At 39.0% G+C, this 25,650-nt stretch overlaps 4 protein-coding genes and 1 long non-coding RNA gene across 10 annotated transcripts; 3 read left to right on the forward strand and 2 right to left on the reverse strand.

Moving 5' to 3' along the window:
• The first annotated feature begins 2,019 nt into the window (after positions 1-2,019).
• On the forward strand, positions 2,020-10,289 carry LOC103703446 (ubiquitin-conjugating enzyme E2 7-like). 5 transcript variants are annotated; one of them, XR_003384936.3, is made up of 7 exons: positions 2,052-2,265; positions 2,399-2,501; positions 3,330-3,427; positions 3,527-3,627; positions 4,619-4,697; positions 5,832-5,909; positions 9,873-10,289. XR_003384936.3 is itself a non-coding variant. In XM_017841908.3 (6 exons), the coding sequence occupies exons 1-6, from the start codon at positions 2,035-2,037 to the stop codon at positions 9,948-9,950; spliced, it is 720 nt and encodes a 239-aa protein (XP_017697397.3). In that variant the 5' UTR covers positions 2,020-2,034; the 3' UTR covers positions 9,951-10,289. The 5 variants fall into 5 exon arrangements, 4 of the variants coding, with proteins under 4 accessions (XP_017697397.3, XP_026658909.3, XP_088558410.1 ...); XM_017841908.3 differs by lacking the exon at positions 4,619-4,697 and having other exon boundaries at positions 2,020-2,265; positions 3,299-3,427; XM_026803108.3 differs by lacking the exon at positions 4,619-4,697 and having other exon boundaries at positions 2,020-2,265; positions 3,335-3,427.
• A 699-nt stretch (positions 10,290-10,988) lies between these two features.
• DSI-1VOC (dessication-induced 1VOC superfamily protein) lies at positions 10,989-11,887 on the reverse strand. Its single transcript, XM_008786295.6, has 2 exons — positions 11,536-11,887; positions 10,989-11,450 (listed from the first exon to the last, which is right to left on the reverse strand). The coding sequence occupies exons 1-2, from the start codon at positions 11,658-11,660 to the stop codon at positions 11,153-11,155; spliced, it is 423 nt and encodes a 140-aa protein (XP_008784517.2). The 5' UTR covers positions 11,661-11,887; the 3' UTR covers positions 10,989-11,152.
• A 1,367-nt stretch (positions 11,888-13,254) lies between these two features.
• Positions 13,255-19,587, forward strand: LOC103703443 (uncharacterized). 2 transcript variants are annotated; one of them, XM_008786294.6, is made up of 6 exons: positions 13,477-13,719; positions 14,983-15,037; positions 15,163-15,376; positions 17,263-17,599; positions 18,173-19,114; positions 19,237-19,587. In XM_008786294.6, exons 2-6 carry the CDS (start codon positions 15,018-15,020, stop codon positions 19,377-19,379), a joined length of 1,656 nt encoding a protein of 551 aa, XP_008784516.2. In that variant the 5' UTR covers positions 13,477-13,719; positions 14,983-15,017; the 3' UTR covers positions 19,380-19,587. The 2 variants fall into 2 exon arrangements, with proteins under 2 accessions (XP_008784515.2, XP_008784516.2); XM_008786293.6 differs by lacking the exon at positions 14,983-15,037 and having other exon boundaries at positions 13,255-13,719.
• Positions 19,588-21,775: 2,188 nt separating this feature from the next.
• LOC148702602 (uncharacterized) lies at positions 21,776-22,437 on the forward strand. The gene is made up of 3 exons (XR_016396111.1): positions 21,776-21,934; positions 22,029-22,137; positions 22,266-22,437. It is a non-coding gene; the product is annotated as an uncharacterized LOC148702602 (long non-coding RNA).
• Positions 22,438-23,543: 1,106 nt separating this feature from the next.
• Positions 23,544-24,488, reverse strand: LOC103703442 (cysteine-rich repeat secretory protein 55-like). Its single transcript, XM_008786292.6, has one exon. It carries the CDS (start codon positions 24,444-24,446, stop codon positions 23,679-23,681), a length of 768 nt encoding a protein of 255 aa, XP_008784514.3. The 5' UTR covers positions 24,447-24,488; the 3' UTR covers positions 23,544-23,678.
• Positions 24,489-25,650: the final 1,162 nt, after the last annotated feature.

The raw sequence follows: 25,650 nt of genomic DNA on the forward strand, positions 1-25,650 counted from the left end.
CTACAATATCTTCCGCTTCTTCAGGTTAGAACCGAAAACCGGGAAATTTAGATGACCGGACGGAGTTAGGGGTCGAGCCGGTTTGGCTGGTTTAGAAGCTTAAGCCCATGAGCACGATCCGCGCTGAGCCGGACCGACCGCCCAACGGATGGTCATCCGAACATGGAATTTCTTGCAACGGCCGGCAAGTTCTAGCGGTCCCCAAAGCCGAAAGCAGGACCAGAATTCCATGGTCGGAGGCCGACCCTTCTTTGAGATCATGATTCGATGCGAAGACTCCTTTGATGTCACGCCATATTTATTAAAATATTTATTGACTCTTTTTTAATACCCCCTAACAACTTTGAGATTAAACATAAAGTTCTACCAATTTTAAACACATTGTTGGGTTATTGGACAAGCTTCACCATCTGTGTGAAATGCCCTCTGGACCAAATTACTTGGACGTACTCAAAAGGTCAATTGCAACTCTCAACTTAATTCCCACTCAATCAATCCATAGTAATACTTGAATGCTTGTGCAACTTAAGATTGGAGTGTAAAATTCAACTTTTTGAAGAATCAGCATGTTTCATGAACCCGAATTTGGTTCCGAATCAGCTGAACTATAGCATAGAAGACTTTTAAGGATGGCTAACTAGAGTTTAAACTGATTTACGGTGGATTTGGGGATTTCAGTTCATGACTCGACAACATATTTGTGCTACGAGCAAGTCTAATGATGATTTTTTGAAAGTAAAGCTAGGGTTGGCAATGATAGTTGATATTTTACGACTATCTAATTCATATCAATAAAAAAAATTGAAATTGCTCATGGTTGGTAATATTGATTAGAATAATATGGATATGCTCATAAAAAAACCTATTCAAAATATATGAAAACAACATCTTCTTGCAAAAAAAATGGTTAATTGCTTATGTTTCTACTAGTAGAAACAATTGGCTATACCTAATCCTCTACATTGCTCATAAAAAATAAAAAACAATTAAAAAACAATTAACCAAATAAAGTGTTCCTCGAAAACTATCCATATAGTTTGTACCTAATAAGTTTAGTGCTATGAAGATATGTGCATGAGGGTAAGCATAGCTAGTTGCAGTTCCAATATGATTAAAATTTTCCGTTATCTTTGAAGTTAACAAATCAATTACTATTTTATCAAATAATGCACGTTGTTTTCTCCAACATAAAGGTAAGGTCCTAATTGAAAAGAGCCCTGACAATGCGAGTTGAGAAGTTGGCAATAAAATACCAGATAGTGATTTGCTATATAGAAGGAACTTAAATATCATATTCCCATTTTGCACGAGTTTTTTTTTTTTTTTTTGGGTGAAGCATTTTACCCCAGTTATTTCTCAATTTGAACTAATATCGAGAAACCATATCCCACAATTAGCTTAAGAGCTCGTTTAGTTCGCGGGAAGCATTTTTTCTTCTAGAAATATGATTTTTGGAAAACATATTTCTGAAAAGAGGATGCTTAGGAAAGTACTTTTCATATGTTTGGTTGAATGAGAAAGTGACAGATTTTCAGAGTGCTTATGTTTAGTTGACCATCTACTTTTCTGAAAAAGTTATATATAATTTCTATTATATCCTTAATAAAAATTAGGTCTTTAATGCTGAATGGTTGGAAAAAATAAAAATAGAGTGTTTTGCGACTAATGGAAAAGTAACTTTTCCATATTTTTCATGGGAAAGACTTTTCCATAAAACGTAGAAATTATATTCCTATGGAAATACAACTTTTCTAACTCTCTCTTTTGAAAACTCCAACCAAATAAAAGACATCTTATTACTTTTTCGTTGCCCACACTTTTTCTCCTTCTTTTTTTCGAATCAAACAGGCCTAAGCTACATTGGGAACTTCAAGAAAATTTACACCGTATTGGAGGGTTAATATGTAAAATGGTCACGTTACTTGCTTACCAACGAACCGGCAACCATGTCGGCGACCGGTTGCCGGCATCAGTTCAAAGTTAAAGCTTAAAATATACGCAATGTTTCCAGTTACCGCTCTATAAAGCATTAAAATGGGAGGTGGTCTACTGCTATGTGCACCTTCGTCGCCTCTCGCCGCCTCCTTCTGTCGGCCGGGCTGCGAAGCCTTTGTTTATAGCACTCGACTGCTTCGGCTTCAAAGCCGGTGCTTTTCCATTTCCGGACGCCCTTTTGTCCCGAGAGGAAGCTCCACCCCACAGCCCTTCCTCCTTTCATGGCCTCGACGAGCCAAGCAACCCTCCTCCTCCACAAACAACTCAGAGGTACGAGGATCCGGTCCTCCTTCTTCCATTGCCGCATCGATTTTCCAGGGTTTTCCAACGATTTCTTGGGTGATTGGCCATCGGGAAGCGCATCGATCGGTCGTTAACTCTCTTTTCTTTGTTCTTGGTCTAGATCTCAGCAAGAATCCGGTGGACGGCTTCTCCGCTGGCCTCGTCGACGATAATAACATCTTTGAGTGGAGCGTCACTATCATCGGCCCTCCGGACACGCTGTAGTGAGTATACTTGTTGCCTTTTTTGGGTTTTGAATTTGTTTTCTTTTCATTCTACGGTGTTATTTGGTTTCTTGGGTTTCGATACTAGACTCCCTTCTTGACTGCGTTCTCAATTCTTGTGGATGGAAATGAGGATGATGTATATGATGGATTTGGCTTGATTATAGTGGTATCTGGTGCGGATTTTTTTTTTTTTTTTGTAGAATAAGGTTTTTAGGGTTTGCTGCAATCCAGGGCTTGCCCAGCCTTGCAAAGTTGGTGTTTTATGTGATTGATTGGAGTTTACATGGCTTAGTCTTGAAAGTATGGGGGAAAATGTTTCCCCCCTAAACGCTGCTTTCTGTATTGCGATTCCCTTTCCTCTCACAATCCATTTCATGGGCATCGCTGTGCTTTTCTTGCATCCCGGATACATGTTGGGTCTACTGCTTATGATTTACTAAATTCGTCATTCATCTTTTGCAATTTGTGTTCTTGTTGATTATTTATTAGTCATTGTTCAGGACCATAAAGCCACAAATTTTTAAAATTAGCATCTGCAATTCTATGTTGAGATCTTTTCTGTAGATCTTGAATTCAGAAGATGGTTACTCAGAATCTTTTTAGGAACTGCTAAATCATGGCATTATGTTTGTTAAATCATGTCCTATTATCTTCAGTTTGTCAGATCTTCCTAATGTACTGTTTTATATACATGGTTCAGCAAAAATTAAGTAATCTACAGCTAGTTGCATATAGAATCTTAACATCTTTAAGTTTTTGTGAGATCATTATACATCTCACCATTTTCTTTTCAGTGATCTTGATTGGCCAATCCTTGTGTTGTAGTGAAGGTGGTTATTTCAATGCTATCATGAGCTTTCCAACAAATTATCCCAACAGCCCTCCTACAGTTAGGTTTATATCAGAGATGTGGCATCCAAATGGTTAGTTACATATACTAGTCTCTGTGTTTTCTGTGCAGTTTATTTTTATTATGAAAAAAATGAATTTCGAAAATTCATTAATTAACACATGTTTCACAGTTTACCCTGATGGTCGAGTTTGTATATCAATTCTTCATGCTCCCGGGGAAGATCCTAATGGCTATGAGCTTGCAAGTGAGCGTTGGTCACCTGTGCACACGGTATGTTTTTAATATTATGCTGCCACTGTTTGCTTGCTTTTAAAGGTAACTCACCTCATAGCCCCCCTCCTGAACACCCTTCCCCTCTTAAATAGAAAAAATAACATCTGTTATCACTAGACTGTTTTTAATATTTGTTAATAAATATGTTCCCAGACAATACATTTTAGCAGTACTGCACAGATTTCCAAAAAGTTAGCTAATGAATCTTAAACTTCTTCAAATATGATTGATGATTTTTGATGATTGCGCACAATCTATGATATGCTTAATGTGTCAGTTATGAGAAAGTCATGTCCAACAAGGAATTGACTGTGTAAATGGCGGACAATCTTCATAATAATCTTACAATTCTGTACTCGTCACCTTGTATGTTGACAAGGATCGCTTTTATCTTATTCTTTCCTGATTCCTTCTCGTATATGTAAATGCAGGAGCCATAAATGTAATGTTGGTCGGCTTAAGCATTTTATCAGTATCTCTATGTTTTTGAAAAAGCTTGTTCATCATATTAATGTTTGTCATGAGCACATATTTCTATATGTATGCGTGAAGCAAGCTTCTATATTTAGACGAAAATTATGTAATTTTAACTCTTGGTGCTTGTCTTTTCCCTTTTGTTTTTTTTGGTCTCTCAGGGGGTGGGGGGGTGTTGGTTCATGACCAAGGATCACATAGGTGATTTGTTTTGACAATCTTGTCTGAAAACTTTCTAAAGCTGTATCAGTTTCTTCTATTGTAGTGAAAAAGGAAGAGTAGTTCATGTATGAAGTCAGCTCTACAACACATTAACTCGCAAATAATACTTGCTAAAGGAGGCAAATTTTTCAATCTGTAGAGTGAATAATGTTCTCTTTTGGGGGGCTTTTTATAGTCTGTTTGTTTTTCTCTCTTTTTTTCCTCAATCTAGTTGCCTTGTTCTTTTCAGCTTGTTGAGTGAGATCTTCTTTCTTCATACTTGGACTGAAACATATATTTTTGTTAAATGTAGCATGCTTTGTTCTTTCGTGGATGCAAGCAATTCTCAAAATCACAGATCAACTTAGCTATCACTACCAACTTATGGCAGGGTATTTAGAGCAGTTATTGTTGTTGTTGTTATAGTTATTTTTTATATATTTTTGTATTATAGAATTTGATAGCTTTGTGAAGCCCTTTATGTTTTCCTAGAACTTCTATCTTGTGCATTTTTCTCCCATAAAGCAGAAGGTGACAGCCTCACTACGGGTCTGTGCCAGGGGAGTTTGTTTTTCTTAGTGTGTTCCCCCCTCCTGGTATGTTTTCTTGGGGACATATCACCTTGTCCCAGAAGACCCTACTCGCATTCTTTTTCCATGTTTCCCTTAGTTGGAAGGAGGGGCCTTCAAAGTATTCGCTCTTTGAGGAGAAAACTTAAATTTTAAATTGCATCTATTGCATGGAGACAATTGTGAAGCTTTTCTTTCTCCTTCAAATTTTTTTTCATAGCAATTGATCAGAAATTCTTCATGAGAGGGTGAAAATTAAACTAGCCATGAAGATATACATAATATATGTGTAGTGCAATCAAATGGAGTTGATGGAAAACAGAGGAGAAACTGAAGAATGGTTGGTTGCTTTTGTACTCTCCACCCAGTGATATGAAGGGCCTTCAACTTAAGGTCTGTGTGAAAACCTACATTTTATGGAAGTCTCTTCGTGCTTGCTGTAGACTATGCTATGGGTTCTCCTTAAACATGAACTTGTAGGCTAGAATTCTGATATTCAGTGTAAGGTTTTCTTTATTTGCTGTCACCCTCATGCTTATGTATTTTGCTAGTAGGATGCATGCAATCACAAGCACAGAAACAGTTAAATTGAAACCACATGCATTACGTTTTAGGTCAGGGGAAAGTCATGAACCACAATACAACTGTGTTAAGTGGATCATTTGATTGGCCCTGGTTAAAGGAAATACTTAGAGAATTTCATGCTGCTTTTACAATTTTTATTTGGTTTATTTTGGAATATGCTGGTGCATGGTATTTAAGTATCATTTGTTGGAAGTTTTGAAGTTCAATCCTGTACTCTGCATGGAAACTCATACTGCTCACTAGTCAATCCTGTACTCTGCCTTTCCAAGTTTTGATGTTCATTCCTGAAATAGTCTTATTGCTTGTACTATATATTTGTAGATTTTTTCCCTCTCTTGGAACAAATTGTAATGAACATAGTTTGATATGCAGGTTGAGAGCATAGTTTTGAGCATCATTTCGATGCTTTCAAGTCCCAATGATGAGTCACCTGCAAATATTGAAGCTGCTGTAAGTAAAGAATTGTTCTGCCAGTGCTATTACTGTTTATCTGCAACCTGATTTTCTGTTATCTTCTGTGATATTTATATCTCAACAAGTTCACTTAAGGAACCTGGAACTTTAGGGCAAACCAATTTAAACAAAGGAAAAAAAAACGAAGTTAAATTATATTTCATAGTGGTAAGAGATGCAGGTTTTTGTATCTTCATGTGCCTTTATTTTATCAGGAAAAATTATATGTGCTCTTTGGGTAGATGTTAAATTATTTAGGGCTGATTTTCCAACAATTGAATCATCTTAGTTTTTTTAATAATTAACATGTAATGTTTCAATTTTAGTAATTATGTGTTTTTTTTGAAGAATATTCTTGAATGTCTACGTGTTTCTTGATGCTTTCATGGAAATATACCATTGGATTTAAATTTAGATGGATCTGGATAAGTAAACTAGTATCAATTACGAAAACATTAGCATTATCAAGTGTTTCTTGATATTGGTGAGCGGAAGCATGTTGATCCTTTAATGTATGAATTCTACGTCATCTTTCATTTTGCTGATTTAAGTTATTGGGGTATTAATACGACTTTCTTAAAGTGAGTAGTTCTAGATGTGATGGTTTAAGTACACACTAGATATCCTCCTGTATGGATTTGATGACTTGAAACAGATGCAGAGCTATAATGGGATATAGAGGGGAATCCTGCCCTCCTGCCCCTTGGACAAGAACATCTTGTCTTCACAAGAATTATCCTAGGATTCTTATGAAGTACAACAATTAAGATATTTTGTGGATTGTGGTGAATGTTACGTAGGTTGGTAGCTAATTGTTTGACATTTCATGAGAACCAGTGCACTGATTGGTGTATTTTTAGCAAGGAAGAATTGCGAAATTTACCTCTTCGTTGCCTTTCAGAGGGAGATTAGCTTATTTTGAAGCAGATCCTGTTTTGGGAAGCCACCCTTCAATGCTCAAGTACTTGTACAAACATCTTAGAGATTATAACTAAGAATGTTGGTACTCAGAATTACAGAGATGGCAGTTTGGTGCTCATAATGGAGAAAAAACTTGGTCATCATTGTGGTTTGGAGAGAGGTTTTTGGCGTTATATCAGAGGATTAAGACTAGTTAAACATAAGATACTCTTCAAATGGATTTGGCTACTGGATCAAGAGGTAGCGTTTTGGGTGAGGGAGGGAATGCCAATAAATAGTGCTATATTTCTTCTGTTAGGACCAAATTCTTTGGAAAGATTAAGTTAGATGGATGAAAGTAGGAAGAGGTTGCACAAAGGGAAATTGTTGGTTTCTGGATTCTAGTTGGATGAACTGAGTGTTAGTAGATGAAACCCTGAAGTTATTTGTCATGGTGAAAAGAGATGGAATCTTGAGTAGGGAAGAGTTCGGAGACTCTGGAGGTGTGAATGGTGTTTTGTCCAGTATGCAGTAAGAAAGCACTAGGTCCAAATAAATTCATTTGCTTTATAGCATAGCCTTTGAGGCACTACACAATTTGATGACATTGAGATTATTTGATGTTCCAGTCAAAACAATGACTATTGAGCAGGCATTTAGGTCATAATATAGTATGAGCAATTAGACTCTTGTTTTTTTCCCCCAAGAAAGCAAAAAACTTTGTGGTTATATAGCTATTTTGGTTCTCTTTTCCGAAAAGTTGTTTGTAGTTGCGATCCAGATGACAATTTGAGATGTAAATTTTAAAGTATATTAGATTAAACTATGTTCTACAGTTGCTTGTCAAATTGCTAAGATCTTTAAATGTTATATAAAGAAGCATGTAATTTTGATCCTTTTTTGAAGTGGTCAAAAAAAAGTTAAATGAGTTGACAATATGTTACCCTTCTATCAAAATAAGAATATGGTTAAATCAGATAAAATTTTTCGTACATGTGATTATGGTTTATCCTACGTTCCTCCTAATGTTTTGCTATGTAGACATCCAGCATGGGTTTTCAATGCTATTCTTTCTACATGAAATCAATTTAAGCTATCAACCCTTATTACAAAATGCTGACTACTACCAATCTATAAAAGAAAGGTGAAAATTTGTCGATGTGTAAATGGGCTATGAATGGCAGTGTTGCATCAATACAGATACAAGAATTGGATTCGACACTGTCTCCAAGTGTCTGACTTCGTAAGAGGCAAAAAAAAGAAGATACGGGGGTACGAAGAAAAAATATTTTTTGTCAAACTATATTCTTTTTTAAAAAATATTATATAAAAGAAAAATAGAAGATATTATAGGTTAAGGTCTTTCACTACATGTGCTTCTTAATATCTAGAAGAAAAAGGAGTTTTTGAAAGTTATTTTGACACCTACATCTTTGACTAATTTCTGAAAAGGAGAACAAGGTCACTTTCAGCATTACTACGGTGTGCTGAATTCATTATTGGGAGAGTTAAATTATCTATATATTTGTAAAAACAAGAAAAAGAAAAAAAAAGGATAAGTATCCAAGCATCTAAGGCATCCAATTTGAATACATATCCAACATGCATGATTGGAGCCCGATGCGTGTGTCCGTGTAATATAGACGAAGGGCATATAAACCCTAATTAATCAGCCCACAGATGTTGACTTGTGACTCCATCAGGTCTGGGCACCAGTGTGAAGTTAATTATCAACTGACTCCTCTATTCTAAATTTCCCTAAAGCACAAGGGTACTTTGTATGTAATGTTGTCATAATAAGGGTTTCTTGCATAAGTTATTTATATTATTTCCTAGTCATGTCATGTTTTCCTATCATTTTGATTGCAAGCCTCTACCTGTTTATTAGTGTTTTTCACATAGTAAGTGTTCTTGTGCAATATAGCACAACAAACTACTGTGTCCAGCCCCTAACTACCTGTGCCCTTAGCTTGCATTAAATCCATGCCGCGGTTGCACTAGTGTCTGTTATTGCAATCTGAAAGCTCAGGCAAGCATCATGTGGTAAAAAGTCGAAGTCCTTTTCCATGTAGACCCTACTTCAAGTAGGAGGAACTATGTTAGAAAGTGAAGACTTTGCAAGGCCACACTCTTTCCATAAATTTCATATTAGGAGAGGGTTTTAGGTCATGTTTCAGAAGTGGAATACTAGATCTACCTATGTGCTGATATTAGTTTTTCTTCTGATCCTACACCAAGTGAGTAGGAGGAACTATGTTAGAAAGTGAAGACTCTGCAAGGCCACACTCTTTCCATAAATTTCATATTAGGAGAGGGTTTTAGGTCATGTTTCAGAAGTGGAATGCTAGATCTACCTATGTGCTGATATTAATTTTTCTTCTGATCCTACATCAAGTGCCAGTCGGGTCAAGATGATTGTAGTTATGTGCACGTCACATAGATAATTTTTTTTTCTACATGCATGTAGATGTAGCCATGGATTTAAACTACCGTGTTGTCCCCATGCCAATCATGGGCTGGCATGTGCCCATGCCAATCACGGGCTGGCATGTGCCCATGCCAATCACGGGCTGGCATGTGCCCTACTATACTGTGTCGGCCTTCTGCCAGGGCTCAAGCAAGCAAAGTTTGCTAGCATCATTGTGTATTAGCGCATTAGTACATGTAGCATGCTCTGATGCAGTTTGATACGGACTGGCACAAGTGACAGCAGGATATAGAGGTAGATAATTGAATACCATGCTTGTAACTTACGGGGATGATGCTTGCTGTATGGCACAAACTGGCGTGGCAGATGCTTCAATCCATGGATCTAGCTCTTGATTTAGAATAGCCTAGTGACAATTTTGGTTGATATCCTAGGTATCTTTGTAAATCAACTTTTTAACGATCAATTTCTTGATTGCTTGAAGTTGAAGAATGCTTGATGACATGCAGTTAATATTTCGGTTATTTTTATTTACTTGCACATAATTTTTTGGTCTGCATACCTGCCATCAATTTGTGAATTTTGAACAGAACTTTTCTTTGACATAATCCCCTTCTAATTGCCGATCGCAGAAGGAATGGAGAGAGAGAAGGGACGAATTCAAGAAGAAAGTCAGTCGTATCGTTAGAAGATCGCAGGAAATGCTTTGAGAACTTTAAAAGCAGGCCTTATGGTGAGCCACAGCTTCGTGCCTGTTTTGCTGGGAAACTATATATAGGGGGTGTCCTCAATTTGTTGCTTGTCTAATGATGGTTTAATAGAGCATCTAGATCTTTGTTTGGTTTACCAATGGTGTGCTATTGTCATTGTCGTCATCTCGTTTTTGTTATAAGAAACAGCAGGATTCAGATGTTAACCTATTTAACACAAATGGTATGTCTGTAGATGTCCTGATTTAAGGCCTGGTCTCACTCCTTACTTCTGTTTGTTATTTTTATTTATCCAAAATTGCTTCAGAATTTATGAAGCCAACCCTGTTTTATAAGTCACCTAGAAAATTAATGCCCTTGTTATTGTTGTTGGGGTTTATAAATGCGGTTCAATTTTTTGTTTAATGTTTTTTTAAGAATGGAAGAATACAGTTACTTATCTAACATTATGACTTCTGTATACCATTTTACATTCCATGATTTTTTTTGTTTTGTTATTATTCCCCTTTTTTGATACATTTCTTATTATCCTGTTTACCTGCTGCACTTCTCCATTCTAAAGAGCCAATCATGAGATTTTCCTTTTTGCAAGCTTGATCTTTTTATCTACTGTTACTTTATTTTCCATTTAATTCTTTACTTCAATACTGTCTATAATCAAGTTTTTTTTAGCGTGGAAATCATTCATTTTGCGAGACAATGTTATTGGCAGTATTGAAGCCACCATGCGATTCAAACGGTTAGCGTATGTCATAATTAATTGAGAACTGGTGATGGCCTAACTGGATTAGCAAGGAAAATTATCTTCTCCTGATTCTGGGATCGATTAGCGTACTACGATCTGGGGTTGGGATTCTAATGGTCTGATGTATATAAATAGGATTTGTCATGTTGGAAATTACTTAGTTAAACCTTCCTGTTTTCCCAGAAAGTTTGACCGGGAAATCTCTAAAACCGAAGACAAACGACCGCATACGATTATTAGTTTATTCGAGAAAAAAAGGCAAGAGAGATCGAGAGAGAGATTGAGAGAGGGGGGGCAGAAAAGTTTATTTAATATCCTTACAGATTACTAGTAAATGCTAATGGTGCGTACATTAGTTACGTTTAGATATAGTCGTAACTAGCCGAATCTCAAAGACCATGGCATCCACTGCCTAACGGCAATGTAATCCGAAGGGAACATACAGCAGTGAGATTATTCATGGACGCGGCTCCACCACGTAGCTTCCGAGGCGCACGACGATGCCGTCGCCGTCCCGAACGTAGCCGACCCTCTGACCCCAAACCTTGTCCTCGGGCGGGCTCACTGGAACGGCTCCGTTCTCCACCGCCCTTTGGTAGGCCGCACCTACGTCGGCATAAGCGAAGCAGACCTCCACGGGTGCCCTCTCCCATCCCGCGTCTGGAGTCTGGACTCCTCCCGTCAAGCCGTCGGTCTCCCTCTGATGCACCGGCGTGAAGGCGATCGTCGTCTGCCCGCTATCCAACTCGCCCCATCTGAAACAATTACACCATCAGAACATAGGAGTGTCCTAAATCTTGGTTAATTAATTGTATCTAGCTAGAGAGAAGCAAGGGAGACTTGTGGGACTCGTCAAGGCGACGGACGCTGTAGCCGAAGGCGTTGGAGTAGAAGGCCACCGACTTAGCGACGTCTTGGACGTAGACGACGGTGTAGGCGAAGGCTGGGCTTAGATTTGGAGCCATATGTATACGCCACTCTTTATCACTCACTGTCGACGTAGATCTTAATTTCTTCTGTCGCTCTCTTAATTGGATGCTGATCGGCTGAGGGTGGGAGCCGATGTGCAGGTAGGAGAAGCTTTCTTATAGACGCCCGCCTGGTTTCTAGCGAGCGAGGGACGAGTGAGACAAGGAACCAGAGAGAGGTGGCGGCCATGCACGCCATATCATTCCCCTGGCCACCACGTCTCCTGAAAGAGCGGTCTTCAGAAAGCCGCTGGACTCGATCGAGTTGGTTGGGTTCCCGATCTACTCCATTCGGTGAGGTAAACCTCGTGTTGTCTTGTCAGAGTCCATCTCTGGTCGTATAATGGTATTCTATTTCTACTTTGTTAGTTTTCTGTTCTAATTCTACTTGAAATGATTTATTTTGTCTTATTATTTCTTGTGAAGGAGGACAACAAGTTTGAGATGGAAAAGGTGTCACATAATTTAGATTTGGAGGGAACCAATCCCATTAGATGGTGGTTAAGAGAGTATAAAATAGAAGAGTAGTTTTCTAACTTAAGGTTCGTCTCAAGCTTGGAGTAGGGATATGCCGGTGATTTTTTTTTGTTATTATTATTTTAAAGGAGACCTGAGACTGTGGAGCTGTCCCATGTGGAGACAGGCTTTGGTTTTATGAGTGTTCTCAGAGAAAGAGCTGATTTTGGGCCAGCACATTTACAAACTGTCAGATAACGTGTAGATTTTTTTTTTTTTTTTTGCTACAACAGGTATTTCATACATCACGGATATGAATACACTCAATGGAATCAAAAAAACAAAAGGCTCTGAAGGGGTCCGGGCATCTCTTTCTCCAACCAATAGGGTACCTTCTGAGTGGCTCGCAACATATGCCGCCATCCAGTCAGCAGCCTCATTGGCCTCGCGATATACATGCATGGCCTGCAAAGTAACACACTTTCTCGTTATCACTCAAATATCGCGGAGCCAGAGGTGATCTGAAGAAAGATTCGGCCACGGTGATTAGCTGGATCCGAAAGAGGTCCAACTTAGCTTGGATGCTCTCACAAAATTGAGTTGATGGTCCGTCGTATGAATCCGATTATCTCACCTTTGAAAGGTAAGATTAGGCATAAGTGAGGCATCGAACCAGAGGATATGCTTCACGTGAAGACCTACATGGAATGAGTCATGCCTGGTACATGTGTTCATAGCGAGATACCGATAAGAAAAGGACTTCAAGCATTTTCTTTACACGACGAGACAGGGTTGGGGATGTTGATGAGACTTGGATGACAAAATGGCTGTCATGTTCTTTTCAGTAGTTAGGTATCTTAATTCATGCATGACCATTATTTCTCACTCTGTCATGCACCCATGCTATGCATGTGATAATTGGATTCCAGCTGTCTATCTCTCTAATCTGATGACATGGGGGCAATCCACAGCCGTACATCTCTGTATCATGCATAACATATAGTACACACTCCACTTGACTCCAAAGCTCCTTTTGAGTGTCTTTTTTTTTTTTTTTTTTCTTTTGAGTTAAGCATTTTTAAGCGCGGCCTCAAAGCTCCTTTTGATGACCATCGAGGCTCGGACAATGGCCCCTGAGCCCAGGCCCAAGAACTCGATCCAACTCCAACCGGTCGGATCCGAAAGGCTCCCAGCCGTCCACCTTCGAAGGACTCTGATGAACGTAAGATCAATATCTGACGGTGCTTATTCCCGATGGGCATCGGTCCGCCGTTGCTCGAGCGCGTTCCATCAATCCAGACCGTGCGATGAAAGGTAGCTCATCGTGTAATATTGAGCTGCCGGACCACCGGACGACGGCCTAACAATAAAAAGTAGCCTGGCCCCTCTGGTTCTTCTCTGTCCTCCATTACAGAGCTCGGACCCCGAGCTGGCTCGTCTCCTCGCTCGGGGAGAAGCCGAAGGCTCCCCGTCTCCTCTTTCTCTTGCTAGTGTTTGATGATCCGAGAGTTCCCATGGCTTCGATCGGGGGAGAGTGCATGGAGCTCGAGGCGATGCGCAAGGAGGACGGCTCTTGGCACCCTTGCCGCGTCTCCTTGAGGTCCTCTCTTTCCTATTCACCGAATTTTGGGATTGGCCATCGGCATGTCGGTTTTATCTCGAGTATATTTACTGATGGGTGATTCAGAACTCCAAATGAGCTTGTTCCTCTCTGAAGTGCTTCCATGTTAATGGATCGCACTTCGGCATATTAGATTATATCGAATGTTGCGATCATGGTATTTATTTATCTGTGCGATCTTTGATTATTGGTGTCTAGTCACATTTCCACGCATAAAGACGTTAAATCGTTCACCAATAGGTGCTCCCAGTTCTTGGACTGTGTTTGCTGGGACCTAAATTTATGTAAGAGAAGCCACTGGTAGGAAAGTTCAGTAAATAGCAGCCATGGTTAGCTTTTATGCTTCTTCATATGCAAAATTGTTTATTTATAACTATTTTCTCTTTCAGTATGCTGTGTTCCTGTGTAGCTTATGTTATCAGTTTTGTGGGGTTAGGGAAATATCTACAGTTGATGACAAAGTTTGCATCATTCTGGTCATACAATTAGGCATTGGTGATTTCATTCATCAAATCCACTTCTAGCGTCTAACTTTCTAGGCCGACAATGTTTTGGGTATTTGAACCGAGAATGTGCTTTTTGTAATCCATGCCTGACTTGTATACTTGAGAAATGGTTTTATAACCTTTTGTTCACGCTAAGGTAAAGAACATTTCCTACGTAGTATCTTAATGTTCATGCAAGACAAGCATATAAGGTATCACATGATTTCAAAAGCCAAAGTGCCAAATTAAACAAACTTCTGTCTGGGTCCTATCTCTTGTATAAGAAGTTTCTCAGACTCCAGGTGAGATCATTGGAAGAAGCTTTATTAAGGCTGCAAGAGCTGTACAACTTTTAGTTTCGAGTTGTTTGTGTTATTAACATCAACTTTGCAATTTTTGTTTTTGATACGCCATTGAGGGGGGAAAAAGGAAACTAATAGTAAAGCTAAGTTCTTCTCTTTTTAGTGAGTTACATCTAGGTGTGATTAATTCCACACACAGTTTGAGCATATATAAAGGCTTTAATTACATGTGCTTTCTATCTAATTTTGTCTTCTTGTTCGCCTATTTGAATTGTATAGTTTTGATTGTTCCAAGGTATAAGCAGAAAAATGTTATTCTGACTTTCAAATGCACCTTAACTTGATTGTCTATATAGATATACACACATTTATCCATGCCTAAGAAAATACATGTCGACATCATACCTATGCATAAAATTGTAGCAACTAACAGCTGCATTTGTTATTTTAAACAGATAAAAGACATTCCTATGCACATGTAGACTTGCTTATGTACATATGCATGCGTAGGTATGACGTAATTAGTGAGTAAAATGTATATGATTTTCATTTTTTTTGAAGTTCTAGTTATTTCTATTTAGTTTTTCTTTCTGACTTTTATCGAGATTTCTGAATCATGACTTTTACTTGTGTAGTTCTAATGATGCAACTTCTTTTATTATTGTGGAATTTGAAAGTTGCAATGAAGAAGATATTATATCCAGTAGAGAAGATGCCTTAGCACGTTTACGCTTTCGTTCCATCCCTCTCCAAGATGGTGAGTGTTCTCATATCAAAGAAGGAGAATGTGTTCTAGCCATGCGCAAGGGTCAGACTAGGAGCTTGTTCTTTGATGCTGTTATAGAGAAGGTACTTATTTTATACCAAGTATTTCTGTTCCTGTAGACCTATGTGATTACAAATAATAATAAAAGAAAGAAATATGTGAAATTTCTATATTTGTTGTGGGATTCTCTTTGGTTTTCTTACATGCCCAGTTTCTGTTTGGAATGAAGCCAAATAGCCAATTTTACTTAGTTGAGAGAGGAATTTCCTTTTCACGTGTTCATTTTAGTTTGCTCATGCAAAATATTCATCCAATACTTTTTAGGATATCATATTTTCCAATTGTTATTTGAGGCCTCAACCAAAATGTAATGCTTTTGATGAGGCACCTCAATATTTTAAGTCCAAAATAAAATGACTCGTTTTGGCCATGTTCCCATCCATTTTGACCACTAAAACTCCAAGTTGCATGTGAATTGATATCCTGATGCTAGACAGACATGCTGAATTCTGCAATTGCTGTCCTTTAAGCTTTTGTTTCAGGTATTGGAAGAGAATAGTGTTTTATACTACAGTCACTAGGTTGTGAGCAGGAAATTGATAGTTCAGCGAGTCAAAGCCTGGATTTGTCTGGGACATGTGTGTGACAGACCGAAACATGAAAACTGGCTCTTTTCATTTGGAGGTATTGCTGCATGCATCTGACCCTTTAGACCCTGCAATGGCAGAAGCCTTATGCACTTGGCCACCCTTTTTATGTGTGACAAACTGAAATGAAATTAAGATATGTTCTCTTGTAATTTCTACAAATATCATTGAAAGGTACTGTAAACACATTGATGTGGCCGAATGTGTATGTATAATGCCCTCGTGCATGAAATTGTTGGCCATGTGGGATGAAAAAAATAGAAAATGAGATGTCATCTTGTAACGTTAGCGCCTCAAAGATGACATAGTTGGAAGAAGGATCTATCTGGATAACTGGACAGTATGAGATCATGCAGTGATGTGTTGAAAAATAAACTACGTGCAGCATGCAATAATGATGCTGGTTTTTCTCTAGTAACACCAACCATTCTCCTAGAAATACTTCCTCTACACATTAAACCTTTATTCAACCTTGGACTCTGGGTCCATTATACAGAGTGAACCAGAACTTTGAGGTAGCACCCAAAGGAATTGATGGGTAACTGGTTTTCCAGTTAATTAGACATTGTTAACTAATTTTGTACTTATTGGTTTATTCATGAACATATGGTTGGGCACAAGGTACACCGTCTCAATATTGGGCCCCTTACTGGTGCCATCCTGTCACTGTGTCAGTACGCCTCGTATGGAGGCTGGTTCGGCATACCGAGTATCGGTACGCCCTCCATACTATATACCGAGTATGGTACAATACACCCCATACCGTCTAATTCAATACCGTATGGCATACCATGGTTGGACATATTAATGTCCGTTGTTTGGATTTTAAACGAGATATCTAAAACATGAAATGCTTTGTCATGACTCTTTTAGTCCAATTATTTTTTTTCATAAGTTTATTAAGTTAGATTTAGTGTTTTCAGATATCCCAAAGTCAGGGTTTTAGCAATCCTGTTTTAGGGTGCACTATCCTTGATTTCTTTTGGGGTGCTTAAGAATGTTATTGTTGTTTTCTCAAAGTGGAAATGAACCTTAGTACTAACTTAACATTAAGTTTTTTTTTTTTTCCTTCAAACTTGTAGTAATGATTAAGTTGAACTCTGTTGTTTTTATGAGGGAACATAATGCTGGCATTTTTTTTGCATAGACTCTTGCCCATTCAGGTAACGTGATCCAAAGAAAAGATAAGGGTAAACTTCCAACACGAGACTGTTAAAGATGCCCTTCTCCAACTTCTCTTCCTATTGCATTTTTGTCTGTTCATTATATGAATGCTTGCTCCATACAGATTTGATTTCACATTTGATCTGTGTCATTTGCAGACATACAAAGTGAAACACTCAAACCGAGTGCACTGCAGATGCACTTTTGAAGTCAAATGGTTCAATACTAAGCTAAATGAGGAAACTATGACTGTTCCATCGAAGTCAGTTATGAAACTCTCTGATAAAGACATCGATAGCCACCCAGTATTTGCTGCATTCTTAACTGCTTTGACTTGTAGAAATGGTGTGGAAGTTCCTTCGTTCCTTGATCTTTTAGAGGAAACCACCTGTGAGACTGACCTCCATGGATTGTTGGAAAAGCAAATAGAAGAGATAACCAAATTGGCTGATGGATCGGACGGCTCAAAAGATGTCCTTTTGGAAGTTAAAAGAGGTAAGTTTCTATCTACGGCCATTGATTTTGATCAGTTATAAGAAATAATGAAGTTTCCTGGTCATTTTTTCCTTTAAATTAAAATGTTAACAGGATGGAAATAAAGATATAAAATGGAGTGAGGACTTTATTGGTCTATGAAAAGCATTTTTTTAGAAAAAAGAACAAACTGCTTAAAACCCTCAAATGATAAAGAAAAATTGCCAACTTATTCATCATTCATAGCACATAAACTATATGCCCATATAACACAAATTATTGTAATTTTGCCTCCATCTAGGAAGCGAGGCCTGTGGCTCGATTAACAGGACATGATAATGTTATTTTTGTTATCCATATATCCATAAATAATGGACTATATATCCATATAATAATATTTAAATTACATTACTGCTATGTTATTTTGTTATTTGTATAATGACAAATTATAATAGCACATACTTGAAATATCCCTACAATTCTATGCGTATCAAAAACCTGTTTAAAAGTTTCCAGATGAATTATTATGGTTACTATTGATTTGATTAGTTGGTCGGTGGGCATATGATACAACTGAACATTTCCTGTTTACAGCTAACCTCAATGGCCGCAAACAGAGTGAAGTAGTTGCTTCTTCACAAACATTTCTGTTAAGCAGTCATGATGATTTCAGAAGATCTACCAGGAGCCAGAGTAAACAAGTTGAGATCAAACACGAGAAACATTTGAAAGATGTGCCTCTTCTCAGCCCTCTTGCTGCTCGCGCAGCTCTGGCTTCATTAGTGCATGAACTACCACATGAACCTGAATTTCCCATCTGCCAAATAGAAAAAGATGGGCATGAGGACACAGCCCCAGAAGATCTGGCAAGGAACATCAATGAGCATTTCTTGGATGTTGAAGGCTTGCTTGTCAACTCTGATTCCAAAATCAGGAATGATGCATCTGTTGTTTTAAGTTCCACCCAGAATTTAAACAGCAATGCACCAGTTGAAGATAGAAATTTATCCACATCATCTATTTCCACTAGAAGAAATTCTATGAAAAAATCTGTGTTTGAGGAATCCCCAGATTCTTTAGGCTCACAAAAGAAAGCAGAAGGAGCATCTAAAGAGTCAGGCAAGAAACTGGGTGGCTATACCATTGTGAAGCATTTGAAAACTTCAGTAACAAATGGGAAGCTGAGTGGTAGCATGGCAACAGCAAGGTTAACTCGTTCAGCTGTACGGAGGGAGATACTAAATTCAACTATTGAAGTGGGGCAAGGGTCCTCAAATGAAAAGTTCAAAAGTCTTGTAAGCACAAGGCTTATGCATTCTGCAGAGCAGAAAATGAGGAGCGATGCAAACATCAAGCTACAGGTGGAAAGCAGCAACTTGATTCAAGATGAAGAAGAAATTGTCACACCTGAGAATAGCGAGAGCAAGAAGAAGAAATTGATTCCCTCTTCTGTAGATACCAAGACCAATTTGACACTGGAGAGTAGGAAAAGGACCAGAGCATCCAGTGTTACTGCACCTACTAAGGAAGATCAAGGTGATTGAAGCAAATGACAAATTTCTGATCTTTTTATACTGGCATATTTTTGTTGTGTTCACTATAACCAGCCTTGTTTAGTTTCCAATACTTGCATGATAGGACATCTTGATTCTTTTCAGGTGAAATTTTGCAAGATGGTGAAAATTACCCTGCCACAAAAAAGAAAGCATCTTCTTCTAAGAAGCCCACATTGCGGTTCTCACCAAGGCTTAGGTTCCTCCCTAGAACGCGCTCGCAAAAGAAGAGTTCAGCAGCCTGCTAAGCGCGTGACTAAGGTGATTCCTTTTTCTTTTCAAGGGGCATGTTTTTTGTGTTTTGTGCTGATCAGTAATATAGTTAGGTACAGCTGAAATGCAAGAGATAAACATATTGCAGAGAGAGAGATGGATCCATGTGTGATCTCGTAATCATATTAATACTCTTGTGCAGTCGCAGTTAATGATTTTAGTTAATACACGTGCTTTTAAGAATCTGCAATCATTTTTCATATTTAAAGCTCAATTTGGAAACCAGGAAACATCTGTCCCTTTGGGACTTATGGTTTAGGAACCAAAACCTGTCAACAGTCATGTAGTCATACACTGGTATGATCTTTAATATCTACAGTGACTCCACCACAAAATATGAACTAGCGCCATTGTTCAGATGATATTGTTTAGCCACAGCTAACGATTTGAACTTTGAAGGTTGGCTGTGCACACAGAAATTTCTGCATTCCATGCCATCAGATCGCCAGAAAAATGATGTCATAGAATGACCAAGACCAAGTGTTTTGGGCAATGATTTAGAAATTCTCACCTACTCGCAGTAGTTTTATATCTGCAATGCTATTTACTCTCCACTCTATGATGTTTCCTGTCTCCCCTTGTTTATTTTGTGGAGATGCTGGACCACAATGCTGTTTCAAATATGCCATCCTTGTATAATGTGGGAAGAAATTTGAAAGGCAATGATAGGATCCTCTGTGGGAAGAAATGGGTTGCAGAGGAAAAATGTCTTGATTATAGGGGTTTGAACTATTCTCGTCTCTCAAGTCCCAACCACTAGATCATGTAATAACATTATATTTGGTAATTTGAGTGGGTTGTTCAAATTGGACTGTTCTTTTGACACTGTCGAAATCATTTGAAGAATTCCCTCGATGGGAAATTTTGGGGAAAGGCCGTTGTTCTTACAGGATCACAATGATAGCAAAATAAGTAGTTGCAGGTAAAATTTAGACCAACTAGAGCATGTTCGGTAACATGATTACCTGCTTTGCGATATACTTCATTATCTCGCGTCCGCACCGATGTGGAGATGTCACAAGAATGGCATATTCGAAAGTGCCCTAATATTTATAAGCTAGTATGATGACAAGCATATGTAAAACTATGTTTTTAGATAAGCCCTAGGTCATGGAAGCAGTTGGCAAAGATGTTTCTCAAGGTGGTTCAGATATATAAACCAACAAGAACAGTTGCCATTGGTCATTGACTCTGGGCAGTTTGTTTTTTTTTTTTTTGTTATAACGGATGATTTATATATTTCTAATATGGATATATTCAAAAAAAATTAAGAAATAATAAGTCTCGGAGTGTTTTAGCTAGTCTTTTTCACCAATCCAGAGAACTCATCCAGAATGGTCGGCCACATACGAGGCCACCGAGTTCATAGCTCTATTGGTCTTTCTGTAGATATGTTTAGTCTGGAAGACATCATTTCCGCCTATTATGGCTCTGGACAGTTTGTATTGAAAAATTGTAAACAAAATAAGATCTTATCAGCTGCTTTGCCATGCTTTCTAAGTTGATTCACTAGATTGGCTTGGTAATCAACCTTATAACTTGCGCTTTTTACTCTTCTGCACTATGATCCTCAGATCTCCCTGGATGTGATGCTTACCGTAGCTGCAATTTGAGGGGTTCAAATCCTAATACTACCAGGAAAAAAGTTCTTTCAGAAGAAAACAAGGCGGCCTAAATGGAAGCTCTGATTCTCAACGGCGAATGAAATCAACAATTCTTTTAAGTTTGGCGGTGTAGCTGCACTCGTTAACAATTTTTAATATACATTATAACAATGATAATGAAGCTTCATTTGTTGGGGCTATCGATTGGCTTTGGAATCCCATAAAATCTGGACTTTTCATTTATTTTTGTTTTTTATTTTTTTGATACTAAGGGAGGCAACAGCCAGCCAAGACTTTATTAAAAGAATTTGGACTTTCCGATTAGTTACAACAGTTAATGGTGCAGTTTGAGAGAGTGATAAGCTTTTTCCCCACTCACTTGCAACATTGAAAGAGCTTGGCATTTACTGCTACAAGTCAGCCCCCCATCATTTTTTTTTATTGTTTACATTATATACGCAATAAGAGTGCATCAAACGAGGGTAAGTGCTATACCCAAAAAGAAAAAGAAAAAGAAAAAGAAATAGCGTACGTGTATCGGTAACTCACTCACCTAAATCAAGAAAAACATACTCCCGTAGGTTCCGTTTTGGGCAAGCGCCTGCATGGAAATCTCTATGCGCGCCTTCGGAGCGAGCTGATCAAAGAAGAGAGCATTCAAGTGCGCGCTGATGGGCTTTTGGTTCCGTTTTGGGCCATCGAAATTGGTTATATAAACGCGGCTACCCGTCGCCAAGCCCAAAGAAGCCCTTTAATACCCTCACCATCGGTCTCGTTCCACCTTCTTTCTTGTTCCCGTTCTCTCTGCTTCGGTTTTCGTTCTTGCCCTCTGCTGCTCAAGAATCTCTCTCGCCATGGCCCTTCTTTCCGTTCTCTCGCTCTTTTATACTCGAGAAGCTCCGTCAATCGCCACGGCTCTCTCCGTTGTAATCCCTCTCCGCTTTTCTTTTATCTGCCTTGAGTTCTTTACGATTCTATCGTTGTTTCTTGATCTTTTTTTTTTAAACCCCTTGTCACCAGGCGGATTCACCAGGCTCTGCAAAGGGCTATCCGGAGTGCGGTTTCTTGTGTACCTTCTAACCCTAATCTTGCCTTGGACTTTGAACGACGTGGCTCTAGCTCCTGCCAAGTATGGTCCTTCTCTTTTATTAATTCGTTTTGGAAAAATAGCACCAAATTGCATCGGGGCGTCGGTTATTTTCTTGGGAAAACTGCTGTTACGAACTATCTAATCGTTTGATGTTTGATTCGTTGCAGTACCTTTCCTTTTGCGTGGAACGTCATTACTGCAGGGTACTTAAAGCATGTGCTCGTAGTAGAAAGAGTGTGAATTTGGTGGTTGAAATGTTAGTAAAAACAGCATCATCACCATGTCAAAGTTCTTTTCTTGATAATATGATTCATCTGCTCATGGTAGAAGTTTTTCTTCAAGGAAGTGCCTAATAAAAAAGAACCGAAATGAAGCAAAATTTTCCCTAGTAATATCATGCTCTAATGAAACTTCCAGTTAGTCTTGCTTTAAAGCTTGCATCTTGTGGAAGGATTTTAAAATAGCTTCACTGTTATAAGCAAGCATATTCCTTGATCGTGCTTCGAGAGTTTCTTCACATTATGCTGTTATCCTTGCTGATGTTTGATTCTTACTTGCTGATGCTAGTTTCATGGTTGATTTACTATAAGCATAAGTTTCGTGTGTTTATATTCTTCATTGTCATGCAATGCCTTATGCTTGTCGCTCCTCTGTTCTGCCGATAACTTGGCTGATTACAGTCTCGCAGTAGAGCTCCTAATTGTAAGAAAAATGATTACATGGATAATCAGTGTGCAGAACTGGTTGCTTTCATGCATTGATGGTGCTCAAGTTTAGCCCATTGCCTTTCAATTATATATATATATATATATATAAAAGATAAATTGCAATAATTTTTTTTTTTTGCACTTTGCAGTTTGTGTCAAGCATATTTGGCCTTCTTATTTGCATATTTGCTAGACATGGTACTTTACTCACCAGGATTATGATATACGATGAATTTATAGTAAAATGGTGTAAATTGATGCAGGAGGATATATATAACCATGCATCATCACTGGCTAGACAGTTATCGCTTAATTAATTAACATGTTATATATTATAAAAGTTAAAAATAGAATTATATTATCATAAAATGTCCTTACACCTCTGATGATAATTCTATCATATGGAAGCCCATCACCACTTGCACATGCAATCCTTCTGTCATATTCTAAATTATATTAAGACTAATATGGTTAAATGAGAAGGATTTTTCAAGCTATGGTTCGTCGCGTTCATTATCCTTTATAGCTTTACTCTTGATATATATTCTCTTTCACTGACGAACGAAGGTGGGTCCAATAGTAGTGATTAGAGTCAGACTACAACCCGACCTTTTTAGAAAATTCCTCATGCCTTGCCCCTTTGATCATCAGTTGCTCGACCAAACACAAGGTCAAATGGCCAATCATCCGTCTGCGTGCGAGAGAGAAAAAGACTTTCGAAAAAAGAAGAAGAAAAGAAATACCAATTAATACCAGTGTTTGACTCGTGAAAATCCTATCACAAGCTCTTTATTTCTGCCAAGTCAACAAGATCGGCATGCATTATATCTTCATATATTTTGACTACAGAGGCACGTGTTGAAACGCTCCACGTTACGGAAACAAGATGGCCTTGGAGTACTGGCCGACTTCAGTAGTCGGGCGCGAGTCGAGAGGGAAAAAGAAGGGATAAATCTCGTAGCGCACAATACAGCTGCTATAAAGCACCTGGCACCCCCGCCGGAACCGGCAGTAGTCGGGGAATTTGGCCAGCGCCGACGACAAGCACTGGGCGCACATCAGTGGCTGGAGATCCTTTGTGCACTGCTCCAGTCCGTAGATGGTCACATATGGAGTGAACTCCGTCTTCCCGGTTGCGAATCCCTTGCTTCCCGGCGCCACCGCCTCCGCCTTCAGCTTATTCATCAGGCTCTCCTCCTCCTTGTCGAAAGCCTCGGGATCTGTGGCATTCTGGACGTTAATATAAATTATCGCGTACCCAGTATCGGCCTTGCCGATGAAGTTCTTGTTGTCGTAGCGCATGAAGCAGTAGTCGTACCAAATCCTCGCATCGGCTTGGCCTGGGCAGACCGTTGGGAGCTTCTTTGCCGCAGCCGTGAGGCACGTCGAGCAGTCATCGGAGCTAACATCTCCCCTGCACTGCGCAAGGCCGTAAATTATATCGCTTCCTTCACCAGAGTATGACGTCGCAAAGCCACCGACCGAAGCCTTTGCGACGAGATTAGATAGGACGTGGTCGATGTTGGCCTGGATTTTGCTGCCGTTGAAGCTATTGGCACAGTACTGGCCGATGGAGTCGGTGGCAGCGGTACAAAATGGGAGCAGGACGGAGAGGAGGAGGAGATGGTACAACAAGGCCATGCTGCGTTCTTTACGATGGCAGGGATTGCTTAATGTTTTGTGAGGCCTCTTATCCTCTGCTCGTTATAAAGGGGTTCGTGTGTTCTCCATTTGCAGTCTTTATTGACCTTTGATTTGTTCTGTTCGGTCGAATGGAGAGGCAAATACCGAGGGACGACTTCAAACTGTATACTTATTTAGGCCAGCCGACTTGTTAAGCTCGTCTGTGTGTATCCGGCGCCAGAAGTCAACTTCTAGATGGATGGTGCTCTCACGTGTGGTCACCATGCATTTGCTTGCATGGTGTGCTTTATGGCCCAGCCTTTTTAGGTAAATATGCATGTTAGAATGTTCTAAATTGTTTTTGACGGCTTGAGGTCCACGCATTCCTTGGATATTTCTCCTAAATCCAACTGTCTTGCGTGGAGGCAGACAAGACAGCCGATTGGTTTGAACATTGTGATGGTTCACCAAGTTTAATTTCCCCGTAGAAAATCTTTTAATCATATTTACAAGAACAACAAAAACTAGTAAGAGAGTTGAATCTTTCACATGTCTAGTTCCAGCCTATAGTAACCACCGGCCGGCCTGCATGTAACTCCGATGATGAATTCCACCGCAGCCTGTAACAACCGGCGCCACAAGTCCACTTCTAGATAGATGTGGCTCTCACGTTGTGCTTTTATGGCCCGGTCATGTTAGGTAAATCTGCATGTTAGAATGTTTTAAATTGCTTTTGAGTGCTTGAGGTCTACGCAAACCTGGGACTTCTCCTAAACCTAACTTCCTTGCGTGGAGGCAGATGAGAAATAGCTGATTGGTTTGAACACTGAGGTAGTTCACCATGTATCAATCCTTTCTATTTTTTAATCAATATGTTCTCTAATAATAGTATTAGCACATCTTATTGTTATTCTCGTCACATTTTTGTTTTCAGTTCCTGCATTGCTCTTTATCAACTGCCGAAGCCAGCATATATATAGGTCAGATAAATTGCAATATTTTTTTGTTTGCACTCTGCAGTTCATGTCGAGCATATTTGGCCTTCTTACTTGCGGGAAGTTACTGGAGCCCATATGTACATCAAGAAAATTCCTAAAATTCATTATCTTTGTAAACAGAACCAACATAGTCGTTGGGGTCTATATCACTGGCAGTTGGTTTTTGCCATATAACTAAGGATGGAGACGTTAATTTCTGTGAGTACTTTCTTATTCCTGTTATT

The sequence above is a fragment of the Phoenix dactylifera genome, chromosome 8 (genome assembly GCF_051530095.1).
Source record: "Phoenix dactylifera cultivar Ajwa chromosome 8, Ajwa_hap1_PhDact_Kaust_v1.1, whole genome shotgun sequence".
Classification (NCBI taxonomy): Eukaryota; Viridiplantae; Streptophyta; class Magnoliopsida; order Arecales; family Arecaceae; genus Phoenix; species Phoenix dactylifera.

Bases quoted from the DNA above. Each gene is read 5' to 3' on its own strand.
- LOC103703446 (XM_017841908.3), top strand. From the start codon at position 2,035: ATGGGAGGTGGTCTACTGCTATGTGCACCTTCGTCGCCTCTCGCCGCC. The intron at 3,428-3,526 runs GTTAGTTACATA...CATGTTTCACAG, and splicing joins AGAGATGTGGCATCCAAATG to TTTACCCTGATGGTCGAGTT. The intron at 3,628-5,831 runs GTATGTTTTTAA...TTTGATATGCAG, and splicing joins GTTGGTCACCTGTGCACACG to GTTGAGAGCATAGTTTTGAG.
- LOC103703443 (XM_008786293.6), top strand. From the start codon at position 13,634: ATGGCTTCGATCGGGGGAGAGTGCATGGAGCTCGAGGCGATGCGCAAG. The intron at 15,377-17,262 runs GTACTTATTTTA...TGTCATTTGCAG, and splicing joins TTGATGCTGTTATAGAGAAG to ACATACAAAGTGAAACACTC. The intron at 19,115-19,236 runs GTGATTGAAGCA...GATTCTTTTCAG, and splicing joins ACCTACTAAGGAAGATCAAG to GTGAAATTTTGCAAGATGGT.
- DSI-1VOC (XM_008786295.6), bottom strand. From the start codon at position 11,660: ATGGCTCCAAATCTAAGCCCAGCCTTCGCCTACACCGTCGTCTACGTC. The intron at 11,451-11,535 runs GTCTCCCTTGCT...TAATTGTTTCAG, and splicing joins CGCCTTGACGAGTCCCACAA to ATGGGGCGAGTTGGATAGCG.
- LOC103703442 (XM_008786292.6), bottom strand. From the start codon at position 24,446: ATGGCCTTGTTGTACCATCTCCTCCTCCTCTCCGTCCTGCTCCCATTT.